This window comes from Aethalodelphis obliquidens, unplaced genomic scaffold, assembly GCF_003676395.1.
Source record: "Aethalodelphis obliquidens isolate GAN/ISIS:26980383/991018 unplaced genomic scaffold, ASM367639v1 scaffold53, whole genome shotgun sequence".
In the NCBI taxonomy this organism is placed as follows: domain Eukaryota; kingdom Metazoa; phylum Chordata; class Mammalia; order Artiodactyla; family Delphinidae; genus Aethalodelphis; species Aethalodelphis obliquidens.
This window is the reverse complement of record NW_020837997.1, coordinates 11,001,935-11,013,012: the sequence shown is the minus strand read 5'-3', so window position 1 is coordinate 11,013,012 and position 11,078 is coordinate 11,001,935. Positions and strand designations below refer to the sequence as shown.

Genomic DNA, 11,078 nt, shown 5'->3' with positions numbered 1-11,078 from the left:
CTGGAGCTGATCCCGTTCCCAGGGGACACGGGGTGATGTCTGGGGACATCTGTGGTTGTCGTGAAGGGTGGGTGACGCTCCACACCCGACAATGCCAGTGCGGGCACTGAATGACCCAGCCCCAGTGTCAAAAATGCCAAGGCTGAACAACCCCTCCCTAGCCCACGCTGCCGCCCACGCAGAACCGCCAGACGCGCACCCTGGGGAAATGCCGAAACGTCGAGGTGGCCAAGGTGCCTTCCCAGACCTAAGACTCTGCTGGAAACTCGGGAACCTCTACCGCGTCTCCACCGACCACGCTCCCACGGCATGCCCCTTACCTTCTCCAACGTCCTGTGTTTGTGTTGTCCAGCCGCACCTTCTTAACCTTCCGCATTAACCACTCGGCTGACCTCTGGGTGGGTGAGCCTGCGAGGGGGGCAGACCGAAGGGCTGCAGCTCTGACAGTGTGGGGTTGTGGGCCCCCCTCCCCGCTCCCATTCCTCGAGGCCACCCTCCTGTCTGCGGGGAACACCTGATGCCAAGGGCCTCCTCATGAGGCAGATGGTGCAGGCCCTGTCCTGAAACTCGAAGTTCGAACACCTGTCCAGGTGTTTGCCAGAAACCGGGTGGTTCTCCCAAGGTGAGAGTCCCTGAGATGAGAGTTTCAAACGATTCGGGGGGCCACCACCCACGGCACTTGCTGGAAATCAAATAAACCCAAATTCCCCACTGTGGTTGCTCCCTGATGGCCTTCCTGACCCCACCTCCTTGACCATGATCTCCAGACACGCTGGCCTTAATCTCCCCTAAACACGCTGACTCAGTCCTACCTCAGGGCCTTTGCACTTACCATTCCCTCTGCCTAGAACACCCTTGCCCTGCTTTTTGTATGATGTGCTTCCTCTTATCCTTTGGGTCCCAGTATCACCTCTTCAGGGGTCTTTCCTGGCATGAAGTCTGAAGTTGCCACCTTGTTATCCCCATCTCAACACCTGGGCCTTTCTGCAAGCACTCATTCTAAAATGGTAGTTCTCAATGGGGGTGATCTTCCCTCTCTCCCCACCCCCCGTCCAGGGGACCCTTGGTGGTGTCTGTAGACAGTTTTGGCTGTTCCCACTGACTGGGGAGTGGTGCCACGGCATCCGGTGGGTGGGGCCAGGGATGCCGCTCATCACCCTACTGTGGCCACGATGGCCCACCCCAGAGAATGATCTGGTCCCAGTTTCCACAGTGCCCAGGGAGGGAAACTCTGTATTCATTGTCTGGGGGAAAGAAATGGAGTTAGATCCTTAGCTCACACTAGACACAAAAATAAATCCCCAATGGTTCAGATGGTATAAATCAGGGTGGCCCCTGGCGTCTGTGAGTCGCCTCCTGTCCCTCCCTCTTGGTTTGTGTGTTTAAATGTGTGCAGCATCCTAGGACCTCTGAGGGTCAGGTGGTCACGGAGCGCAGAGCCTCTTGGGGGCGGTCAGTGAATCCCCTAAGCCAGGGGGTCTTGACGAGGCCTGGTGTTCCCAGGAGACGTTTTTGGTTGTCACGACTGGGAGGCATGCTGCTGGCATCTGGGTGGTGGAGACCAGGGATGCTGCTAAGTCCCCCACAATTAGCAGGATGCTCTTCCCCCACCAGAAAGAATAACCTGGCCCCAAATCTCGCTAGTGCTGAGGCTGAGAAGCCCTCTCTGGGTGTGTGAGCACCCCGCACCAGGAAGTCAGCTCCACGGAGGCAGGCCCCCATCTGTCCTGTTCCTGTTGTGGCCCCGGCACACAGGAAGCACTCAATACAGCAAACGTCTCAGGTTGAATGAACGAGTCCCTGTATTCACCTGAACGCTGAACAAAGTCAAAGGGACCCCTGGTTTGGTGGGCACCCCACCCCCTTCTTGACGAGACAGGTGCCCTGATGGTTAAAGGAAAAGAAAGCAGCGCCTGGTCCCAGGACAGAGATCCGATGGAAGAAGTGAAACAAAATGTCACCATAAAGAAGCACTGATTTCACCTCAGTCCAGTGGTGAAAACTGTGGGCTCTGGTGTCAGAGAGGTTTGGGTTCAAATCCTGACTCTGCCACTACTGGGTTATGTGACCTTGGAGAAGCCGCCTAACCTCTCTGTGCTTCAATTTTCCCAGCTACTAAGTGGGACTGCAGGGCTTCCCTTGTGGCACAATGGTTACGAATCCGCCTGTCAACGCAGGGGACACGGGTTCGAGTCCTGGTCCGGGAAGATCCCACATGCCGCAGAGCAACTAAGCCCGTGTGCCACAACTACTGAGCCTGCACTCTGGAGCCCGTGAGCCACAACTGCTGAGCCCGCATGCCTAGAGCCCGTGCTCCTCAACAAGAGAAGCCACTGCAACAAGAAGCAGTCCCTGCTCGCCGCAACTAGAGAAAGCTCGCATGCAGCAACAAAGAGCCAACTCAGCCAAAAATAAACAAATTAATAAATAAATTTATTAAAAAGAAAAGTGGGACTGCAGTGCCTACACCTAGGACTACTGTGAGGATTAAGTGAGATGGCACGGGTAAAGCAGCTGACATAGCAGAAACTATGGGCCAGCTAATATTGCCATCTAACCAAGTTACTTAAAATTACACCAAGGGGAGAATTGGACTCAAGTTCCTTTCAGAGCCAGAATCCACACCATTCACAGACTGAGCGCCAGGCACCGTATAAGGTGTGTGTGTGGCGGGGGAGGGGGAGATGCAGCCACACATCCACCAAATCCAGCTGGAATTAGTGCTCCCTCCTTTTTCTCCCCCAGTCCTTCCAGGGCTTCTGTCCGTGGACATCTAGCATACGATGCTAGATAGAAAGAAAAGTCTCCAGCAAGAGCACACGAAGCTGCAGCCCCTGGCCTGGGGCCTGGCTAACTGTCCCCAAGACCAGTGACCCCAGGGCTTCAGAAAACCACTTCCTGCCAAATTCTGTACCCAGGAGCAGGCAAATGAATCCCACCAGCACACACCCAGCCTTCCCGGCCACCCCAGCCCAGCACCACTGACCTTCTAAAGGGTCCAGAGAGCCTCCATTCCAGCTGCAGACGTGGGACACAGACCTTGACAGAGTAAATGTCTTATTAACGCTGTGATTTAATGGAGGGACCGGCTAACTACTCATTTTCCTGCCACTCGGAGAGTCCCTGATGGTTGGGCCTGATTTTCTGTACCCACTAGTTCCTAAGGATGCCTCACAGCCCTGAAGCGCTGTATGAACCACACCAGGGAGGAAAGTCCTGCCACGGGGCCCAATTCGCCCAGGATCCAGCAAGGGACGACAGGGATTGGTGGCCACAGGGCACCCCTCCTGGGCTCTAGTCCCAGCTCCTGGAAAGGTTTGTTCTTGCCGCTGAGGCAAGTGACTTCCTCGCGGTGGGGGGGAGGGGGTCAGGGATGGGCTCAAAGAGAACGGGCTACTCCTGAAGGCTCAGCTGCCGCATGGATGGGGAAGTGTCAAGGCTGGTCGGAGCCTCTGTGCGAAGAAGGTGGGTGGCTGGACTGGCCTGGGAGCGAAGCTGAGGGAAGGGGCTGGATCTGTGGGGATGTGGGTGGCGGGGAAGCCGAGCGCTGGGGAGGGGTGAAGGGGTGGAGCAGGTCAAGGAAGTGGTCTCTGGTCTCATATAGATAGCGTGGGTTTGGATGGGGACGGGGAGAAGGTGGGGACCTCCAGAGCCGACAAGGAAGGGAAGGCGTTACTGGGTGAGGCCACCCCCGGAAGGGGTCAGAGCCAGGTGGTCTGGGTAGCAACGGGATGGGAGAGGAGGTCGGGAGAGGCCGGGCGTTGGAAAGGCTGAGAGGTGGCCCTGCCGATGGAGGGAACGGGCGGGGAAGGAGTGAGGAGAGGCCGGGGCGGAGGGGAAACGGAGGCGGGGACTGGAGCAACCGCGAGTCTGGGCAATGGCGGGGCCGGGGTGCGCGGAGGCCGGGACGGAGGGTACCGGGGAGGCCGGTCAGTGGAGGATCCAGAGTCGGGACTGAGGTGGGGCCGGTCAATGGCGGGTTCAGGGTCGCGGCCGAGGCCGGACGGGGCGCGCGGGCTCTGCTCACCGGGGCTCGAGGCCGGCGCGGGGCGAGGGCCGGGCTGGGCAGGGCGTCCCGGGGCCAGCGGCGTCTCAAGCTCGCGGCTCCATGCCCGGGACTGCAGCCCAGGAAGTGGCGGGCGCAGGGTACAGCGGCGGCAGCGGACACGGGACACCCGGCAGCTCAGGCCCCTTTGACCCGGAAGTCGAGCGGCCCAGGCGGCGGCCTGGGATTGGCCACCTCCCGGCCGGCACCAAGGAGTCCGGGGCGCTGGGGAGGGGAACGCGCCAGCACGGCCCCGCGGCAAGTGGGGTGAAACGTCCTAAACGTGGCGTCTTCCTGTGCGAGCAGGGACGTTGGGAGAGACACCCCCAGTAACTTGGTATTGCCCGGCCTAACCGATAATACTTCTACTAAAGGCTCCTAGAGAAAAACGTGTTCGTCCAAGCGTTGGTGGTATAGTGGTTAGCATAGCTGCCTTCCAAGCAGTTGACCCGGGTTCGATTCCCGGCCAACGCAGGTGTGTTTTACAGCTTTTTCTTAGTTTTAGCGTTCACTTAAAACTTTCTCGTCAAACATCGACCTAGAGTTTGTGTTACTTTGCAATAACTTTTTAAATTCCATAATATCTAAAAAAGACTAGAGAAATAAGAAAAAAGAAAAAGGCACCGACGCTGAATTTCTACTGAAATTACTTTGAAGCAAATTTTAAAATTCTACAGTAAAGATGTAGAAATGTTTCTGCTGGGGATCGAACCGGGGACCTTTCTATTGTGAGGAGAACGTGATAACCGCAGCACTAGGGAAACGTGTTAGGGTCGCCCTTCTTAAGCTTATCATAAACAATGTTACGGAGATTGTTACATTGTAGCTCCTAAAATGACCATTATTTGTTTCCTTCCTTCACGGTGGTCTGGGCAGCAACATCCTGAATATCCGCTCTTACTGAATATCCATCACTCTGCTTGATGCAATGGAAGCTGGAAGGAGGAAAATACAGAATAAAAAAAAATCCAATAACCCCCTTCGCAACACGCACAAACACACTATTAAAACAATCCAAGAGAGAAACTGCTCTCAAACCCACCCTGAAGCCCAACAATGTTTCATTAGTTCGTCTCATAGATAGATTTTAAACTCTTGCCTGTCTACAAATGTTGACATTGTTGCTTCAGCCCAAACCACTTTCTACAAGAACTTTCTGCAAGACCGCTGAAGGACGCCAGGTGCAGCAAATTGCGAAGTGAAAAGAAAAAAACCAAAACAAGCCGGACATGGAAAGAAGATAATTTAAATGACTTCTCATCTTATAACCCAGAGTTAACTCATTTTGGACCAATCTTTTTTTTTCTTTCTTTTTTTTTAAGAGAGATAGTAGAAGGAAGGGAGGTAATGGCAAGGAGTTAGGATCAGTTTGCTGTAAAATCTGTTTTGTTTGTTTTTCCCCCTTACAGGGCCAGGATTAGAAGGAGAGTGAGGCAATGACCTCAAGTGCAAAAATTAAGGTGGCTCTAAAAAAACTAAATAATATTTTAATGCATTCTTTTTTTTTTTTTTGTGGTACGCGGGCCTCTCACTGTTGTGGCCTCTCCCGTTGCGGAGCACAGGCTCCGGACGCACAGGCTCAGCGGCCATGGCTCACGGGCCCAGCCGCTCCGCGGCATGTGGGATTTTCCCGGCCCGGGGCACGAACCCGCGTCCCCTGCATCGGCAGGCGGACTTTCAACCACTGCGCCACCAGGGAAGCCTGCGTTATTCTAAAATATCAAAATAATGGCAAAAAGCAACCCCATGGTGAACAAAATATCAAAATCTTAAAGCAAGACAGGTTCTGACAGTGTCTTACCAAGCCATATTGGAGTCTGAGGCAAGAGCAAAAACGTGTGCCCCTCTACATCTGTTTTTTGTTTTGTTTTGTTTTTTTAAATTTATTTACTTGGCTGCATACGGTCTTAGTTGCGTTGCACTGGGCTTAGTTGCCCTGCAGCAACTAAGATCTGCCTTTTAATGGAGACCATGATTTAGGCGTAATTCCCCAAAGGAGAAAAGGTCTGTGACACTTTTCTGGAGAAGTTCTGATACAATAGTGAAACTTTTCTACAGTTAGATGTGAAATAACAATGGTAAACATTTTAAAGGAAACCTTAAAAGTCCATGACTATTTAAAGAAAGTAGGATCTTTTTGCGGGGAGGTGTCTGACCACAGAGCAGGAATCATTGCGGAAGGACAGACATACAGACACAGGACAGGTCCCGTCCCACAGAAGGCAGCATCTTACTTCCCTAACCAGGTATCAAACCCTTGTTCCCTCTATTGGCAGGCGGATTCTTAACCATTGCATCACCAGGGAAGGCCGGAAGGTGGGGGTCTTAACCACTGGGACACAAGGGAAGTCCCATATGTCTGTTTTTACGCATTTTTAATGGTTATTTTCCCCCAGGACATGGTTGAAAATATTGAAACTTAAAAATAGGTATGTTAGAGGGCTTCCCTGGTGGCACAGTGGTTGAGAGTCTGCCTGCCGATGTAGGGGACACGGGTTCATGCCCCGGTCCAGGAGGATCCCGCATGCCCCTGAGCGCCTAGGACCATGAGCCATGGCCGCTGAGCCTGCGCGTCCGGAGCCTGAGCTCCACAATGGGAGAGGCCACAACAGTGAGAGGCCCGCGTACCGCAAAAAAAAAAAAAAGAAAAAGAAAGAAAAAAAAAGGTATATTAGAACTCACAACATTAAGAACTTATAATTTTACTTTTCTCTTTTTTATAATTTTACTTTTCTGTGTTTAATGGAAGCAAACATATCGATAATATTCTCAACATATGCTTTTGGGGGGAGGAATTAACTACTAAAAATCACGTAAAACATACCAAGAAGCACACAGTTTTCCTTTTGCCTCAGATCCCAATATGGCTCAGCAGGGCACTGTGACCCAGTAATATATCTTGAAGATCTTCTGTTTTAGTTTTCTACTGCTGCTGCGACAAATTACCATAAACACTGGCTGAAAACAACACAAATGTATCATCTGACAGTTCTGGAAGTCAGAAGTCCAAAAAGTGGTCCAAATGGGGCTAAAATCAAGGTGTCCACAGGGCTGCATTCCTTCTGGAGGTGCTGTTCCTTGAGGATCCAGGAGAATCCATTCCTTGCCTTTTCCAGCTTCTAGAGGCTGCCCACACTTCTGGGTTCATGGTCCCACATCACTCCAACTTCTGGTTCTGTTGTCACATTTCTTTCTTTGATTTTGACTCTCTTGTCTCCTTCTTACAAAGACCCCTTTGTTACATCAGACCCACCCAGATAATGCAAAATAATCTACCCCTCTCAAAATCTTTAACTTAATCCCACCTGCAAAGTCCCTTGTGCTATGGAAGGGAGCATCTTCACAGGTTCTGGGGAGTAGGATGTGGACATTGTGGGGGGCATTATTCTAGCGACCACACCTTCCCCCCATCATTAAACATTCTTCTGTGACATCCTTTTTGACGGCTGCATAGTATTCCATCTATTCATTCATTCATTCAACAAGTATTACTGACACGTACTATGTGAACTGGGGAAAGTGGAGTGGGTAAGGCAGAAGTCAAGCTGACCCAGAGCTGGTGATGAGTGGGCTGATCTGATGGATTTTTAATTTTTTTTATTTTTTGGCTGCGCTGTGGGGCATGCGGGATCTTAGTTCCCTGACCAGGAATCAAACGCAGTCCCCTGCAGTGGAACTGCGGAGTCCTAACCACTGGACTGCCAGCGAATTCCTTCTTTTTTTTTTTTTTCCTGAGGGATATCTGGAAGCTAATGTTGACCAGACTTACCAATTCACCCCTACTAAGAGGGCTGTAATCAAGAAAAACAATAACAGGGAATTCCGTGGCGGTCCACTGGTTAGGACTCTGGGCTTTCACTGCGAGGGCGCGGGTTCAATTCCCTGGCCAGAAATACATACATACATACATATGTACATACAGGAAAAAGAAAAACAATAATAAGTGTTGCTGAGGATGTGGAGAAACTGGACCCTTTGGACTTTGCTGGTGGGAGTGAAAAATGGGGCAGCTGCTGTGGGAAATGGTCTGGCAGTTCCTCAAAAGGTTAAACAACTATCATCTGAGCCAGCAATCCCACTCCTACGTATCTACCCAAGAAAAGTGAAAACACATCCCTGTAAAAACCTGTACACACATTTTCATAGCAGCATGATTGACAATAGCCAAAACGTGGAAACAACCCAAGGGTCCATCAATGGATGAATGGATACCCAAAATGTGGTCCATCACACAATGGAATATTATTCAGCCATAAAAAGGGGAAACGTATTGGTGACTTCATGTTAAGTTCAGCACCTGACCCAACCGCCCCCTCCTCCTGGGAAATACTCAGGTACCCTCCTCTCCTCAGTGGCCCCATTGATTTCCTTCTCTCTCCCTCGTTGGTCCAGGGCTGGGTCCTCAGGTCTTTCCCCTTCTCTCTGGCAGCCTTCTCCTCCTCCACTCCTAGGACGTTAACCCCTTCTATACCCCGATGACACCGAGGCCTCCCCTGAGCTCCAGACTCGGGATCCGACTGCTCCTGGATGTCTGCGCTTGGAGGGCTTGTGGGGGACTCACACTTACCATGGCCCTAACTGAGCTCTTATCTTCCCCAACCTGCTTGCTAAGGACTTAATGTTTGTGTCCCCCTAAAGTTCATATGTTAAACCTAACCCCCTATGTGATGTCTGAGGAGGTGGGGCCTTTGGGAGGTGATTTGCTCATGAGGGTGGAGTTCTCGTGAATGGGATTAGTGCCCTTATAAAAGAGACCCCAGGGAGCTCCCTCACCCCTTCCTCCAATGAGGACACAGCAAGAAGACATCATGTGTGAACCAGGAAGAACACCCTCACCAGACACTGAATCTGCTGTCACCTTGATCTTGAACTTCCAGCAATCCAGAATTGTGAGAAATAAATGTCTCCTGTGTATAAGCCACCCAGTCTATGGTGGTTTGTAACAGTAGCCCAGATGAACTATGAAACTGCTTCTCCCTCCATCTCCTGCCCCAGTAGAGGACAGCTCCTTCCTTCCAGGCACTCAGCCAGAACCTGCTCTCCCACCCCCACCCAATCCCTTAGCAAATCCAATTGGCGCTGCTTTCAAAATATACCCCGAATCTGATCACTTCTTCCCTCTTTTTTTTTTTTTTTTTTTTTGCGGTACGCGGGCCTCTCAGAGCACAGGCTCTGGACGCGCAGGCTAAGCCGCCATGGCTCACAGGCCCAGCCGCTCCGTGGCATGTGGGATCCTCCCGGACCGGGGCATGAACCCGTGTCCCCTGCATCGGTAGGCGGACTCTCAATCACTGCGCCACCAGGGAAGTCCCACTTCTTCCCTCTTTGATGGCCATCTCCCTGGTCCTCCCCATCATGGCCCACCTGGACAAATGCAGTCACCTGTTGTTTCCCGCCCACAGCCTGTTGTTTCCCGCAGCAGCCACTGCACCTGTGAGCACCGGACTCAGGTTCCCTCCCCTCCTCTGCCCACAGCCCTCCAGGACTCCCACCTCCTTCGAGGTAAAAGCCCAAGTCCTCCCCGAAGCCCACAAGGCTCTGCACGACCTGCCCCATCCCCTCCCTGCCCTCCCCTCCTCCCTCTCTCCCCCTCACTCACTCTACTCCAGACACACAGGCCTCCTGGCTGTTCCTCCAACACACCAGGCACAGTCCTGCCCCAGGGCCTTTGCACGGGCCGTGCCTGCTGGTTTTCCAAGTTATTTCCAGGGCTCACTCCCTCTCCTCCAAGTCTTGGTTTGAATGTTACCTCCTCAGAGGTGACTTCCCTGAGCCCTGCTAACTTTAATCTTCTCCCCCAACCTTGGCACCGATAAATTCAGTCCCTATCAGTTCATTGTTCTTTCAATGACTTATCAGTCTTTGAAATAATCCCATTTGTAGATTTGTTTACTTGTTTCTCCTTTGCCTACCCCACTGGGCTGTGAGCTCCACCAGCTCAGGGTTTTTTGTTGTTTGTTTGAATCTATTTTGTTCTCTACGTGTCATTACGGGCTCGGTAAACATTTGTTGAAATTATGAACAAATGAACAGCTGGCCAGTGGAGAGAAAACGCCTGGGAGTGGGGATGGAGTAATACAGGTGGGCTTCCTGGTGGAGGGGGAGAACCTCTGAAAACATGTTCTCTCCCCCATGAGCCCCATCGAGGCCTGAGAGCTCACTTACCTGCAAAACAAAACAAAAAAAACTTCCTTTAAAATTATCTCTTGTGTCCTTCAAACATACTCAAGGCATCCAGTGCGCTGTGTGATTCCCAGAAAGTCGCTCCCCTTCTCTGAGCCTGTGTTTGCCTGTGTGAGGTCTGGTACATCTTCCTGGGGAGACTACAAACTCAGGTTCCCTGGATAAAAAAGAAGATAATTCTGTCATTCCACTAGGTGGCAGCAGGAGCCCAGACCCCGGGCATCGCACAGTATCTCCGCCACCCACCCAACATTATCCCCTGACTGCCATCCACCCCATCTTCCCTTCCAGCGCCACTCTGAGCCCCAGACCTCAGCATCTCAGAGTCAGACACCCCTAATATCCCCTCCCCCCGCCCCAGTATTTGCAGAAGCACCCGCTTGTCCCGAAGCAGGTGGCCTCAGCAGGCAGGGTTGCTGGCCTGTCCTACCAAAGTGTCTAGCTTTCCAGGAGCCTTCAGGAAGGTTGGGGGGAAGAAAAGGAAGAGGAAAGAAAGAAGGGAAGGGGGTAAGGATTTAATGTTTTCAGTCTGGGAAACATTTCTTGCAAATGCTGGCTGCCACAGATCCCTTTGTATGTCTGGGAATAGCATGCATAGAATAATGGAAATGCGAGACAATGTCACATTTTAAACTCATTTAGTCCTCCCAACAATCCCGTGATACTGGCGCTATCATCAGCAGCAGCCTCCTTTTAATGGGTGAAGAGACCCAGGCATGGAGAAGTTAGTAACACACTCAAGGAGACACAGAGAGGTTAAATAACTTACCCAAGGTCACACAGCTTATAAGTAGCAGACTAGAGATTCGAAGCCAGATGGTCTTGCTCCAAAGTCCATGGCACAAGACTA

General features: G+C 51.8%; 1 protein-coding gene and 1 non-coding gene across 9 annotated transcripts in view; one reads left to right on the top strand and one right to left on the bottom strand.

Moving 5' to 3' along the window:
* DPP9 (dipeptidyl peptidase 9) overlaps positions 1-4,196 on the bottom strand; it is a 41,200-nt gene extending 37,004 nt beyond the window's left edge. For 2 of the 8 annotated variants that reach the window (XM_027085411.1, XM_027085413.1), the window contains exons 1-3: positions 4,028-4,196; positions 2,987-3,039; positions 321-408 (exon numbers count right to left, since the gene is read on the bottom strand). In XM_027085411.1, coding sequence (XP_026941212.1) covers positions 321-376 — 56 coding nt within the window. In that variant the 5' untranslated portion in view covers positions 377-408; positions 2,987-3,039; positions 4,028-4,196. Of the gene's footprint in view, positions 107-320; positions 1,245-2,986; positions 3,057-3,918; positions 4,007-4,027 lie in introns of those variants that run through there. The other 6 variants (XM_027085410.1, XM_027085408.1, XM_027085414.1 and 3 more) reach the window with 6 other exon arrangements.
* A 251-nt stretch (positions 4,197-4,447) lies between these two features.
* Positions 4,448-4,519, top strand: TRNAG-UCC (transfer RNA glycine (anticodon UCC)). The gene has a single exon. It is a non-coding gene; the product is annotated as a tRNA-Gly (tRNA).
* The last annotated feature ends 6,559 nt before the right edge of the window (positions 4,520-11,078 follow it).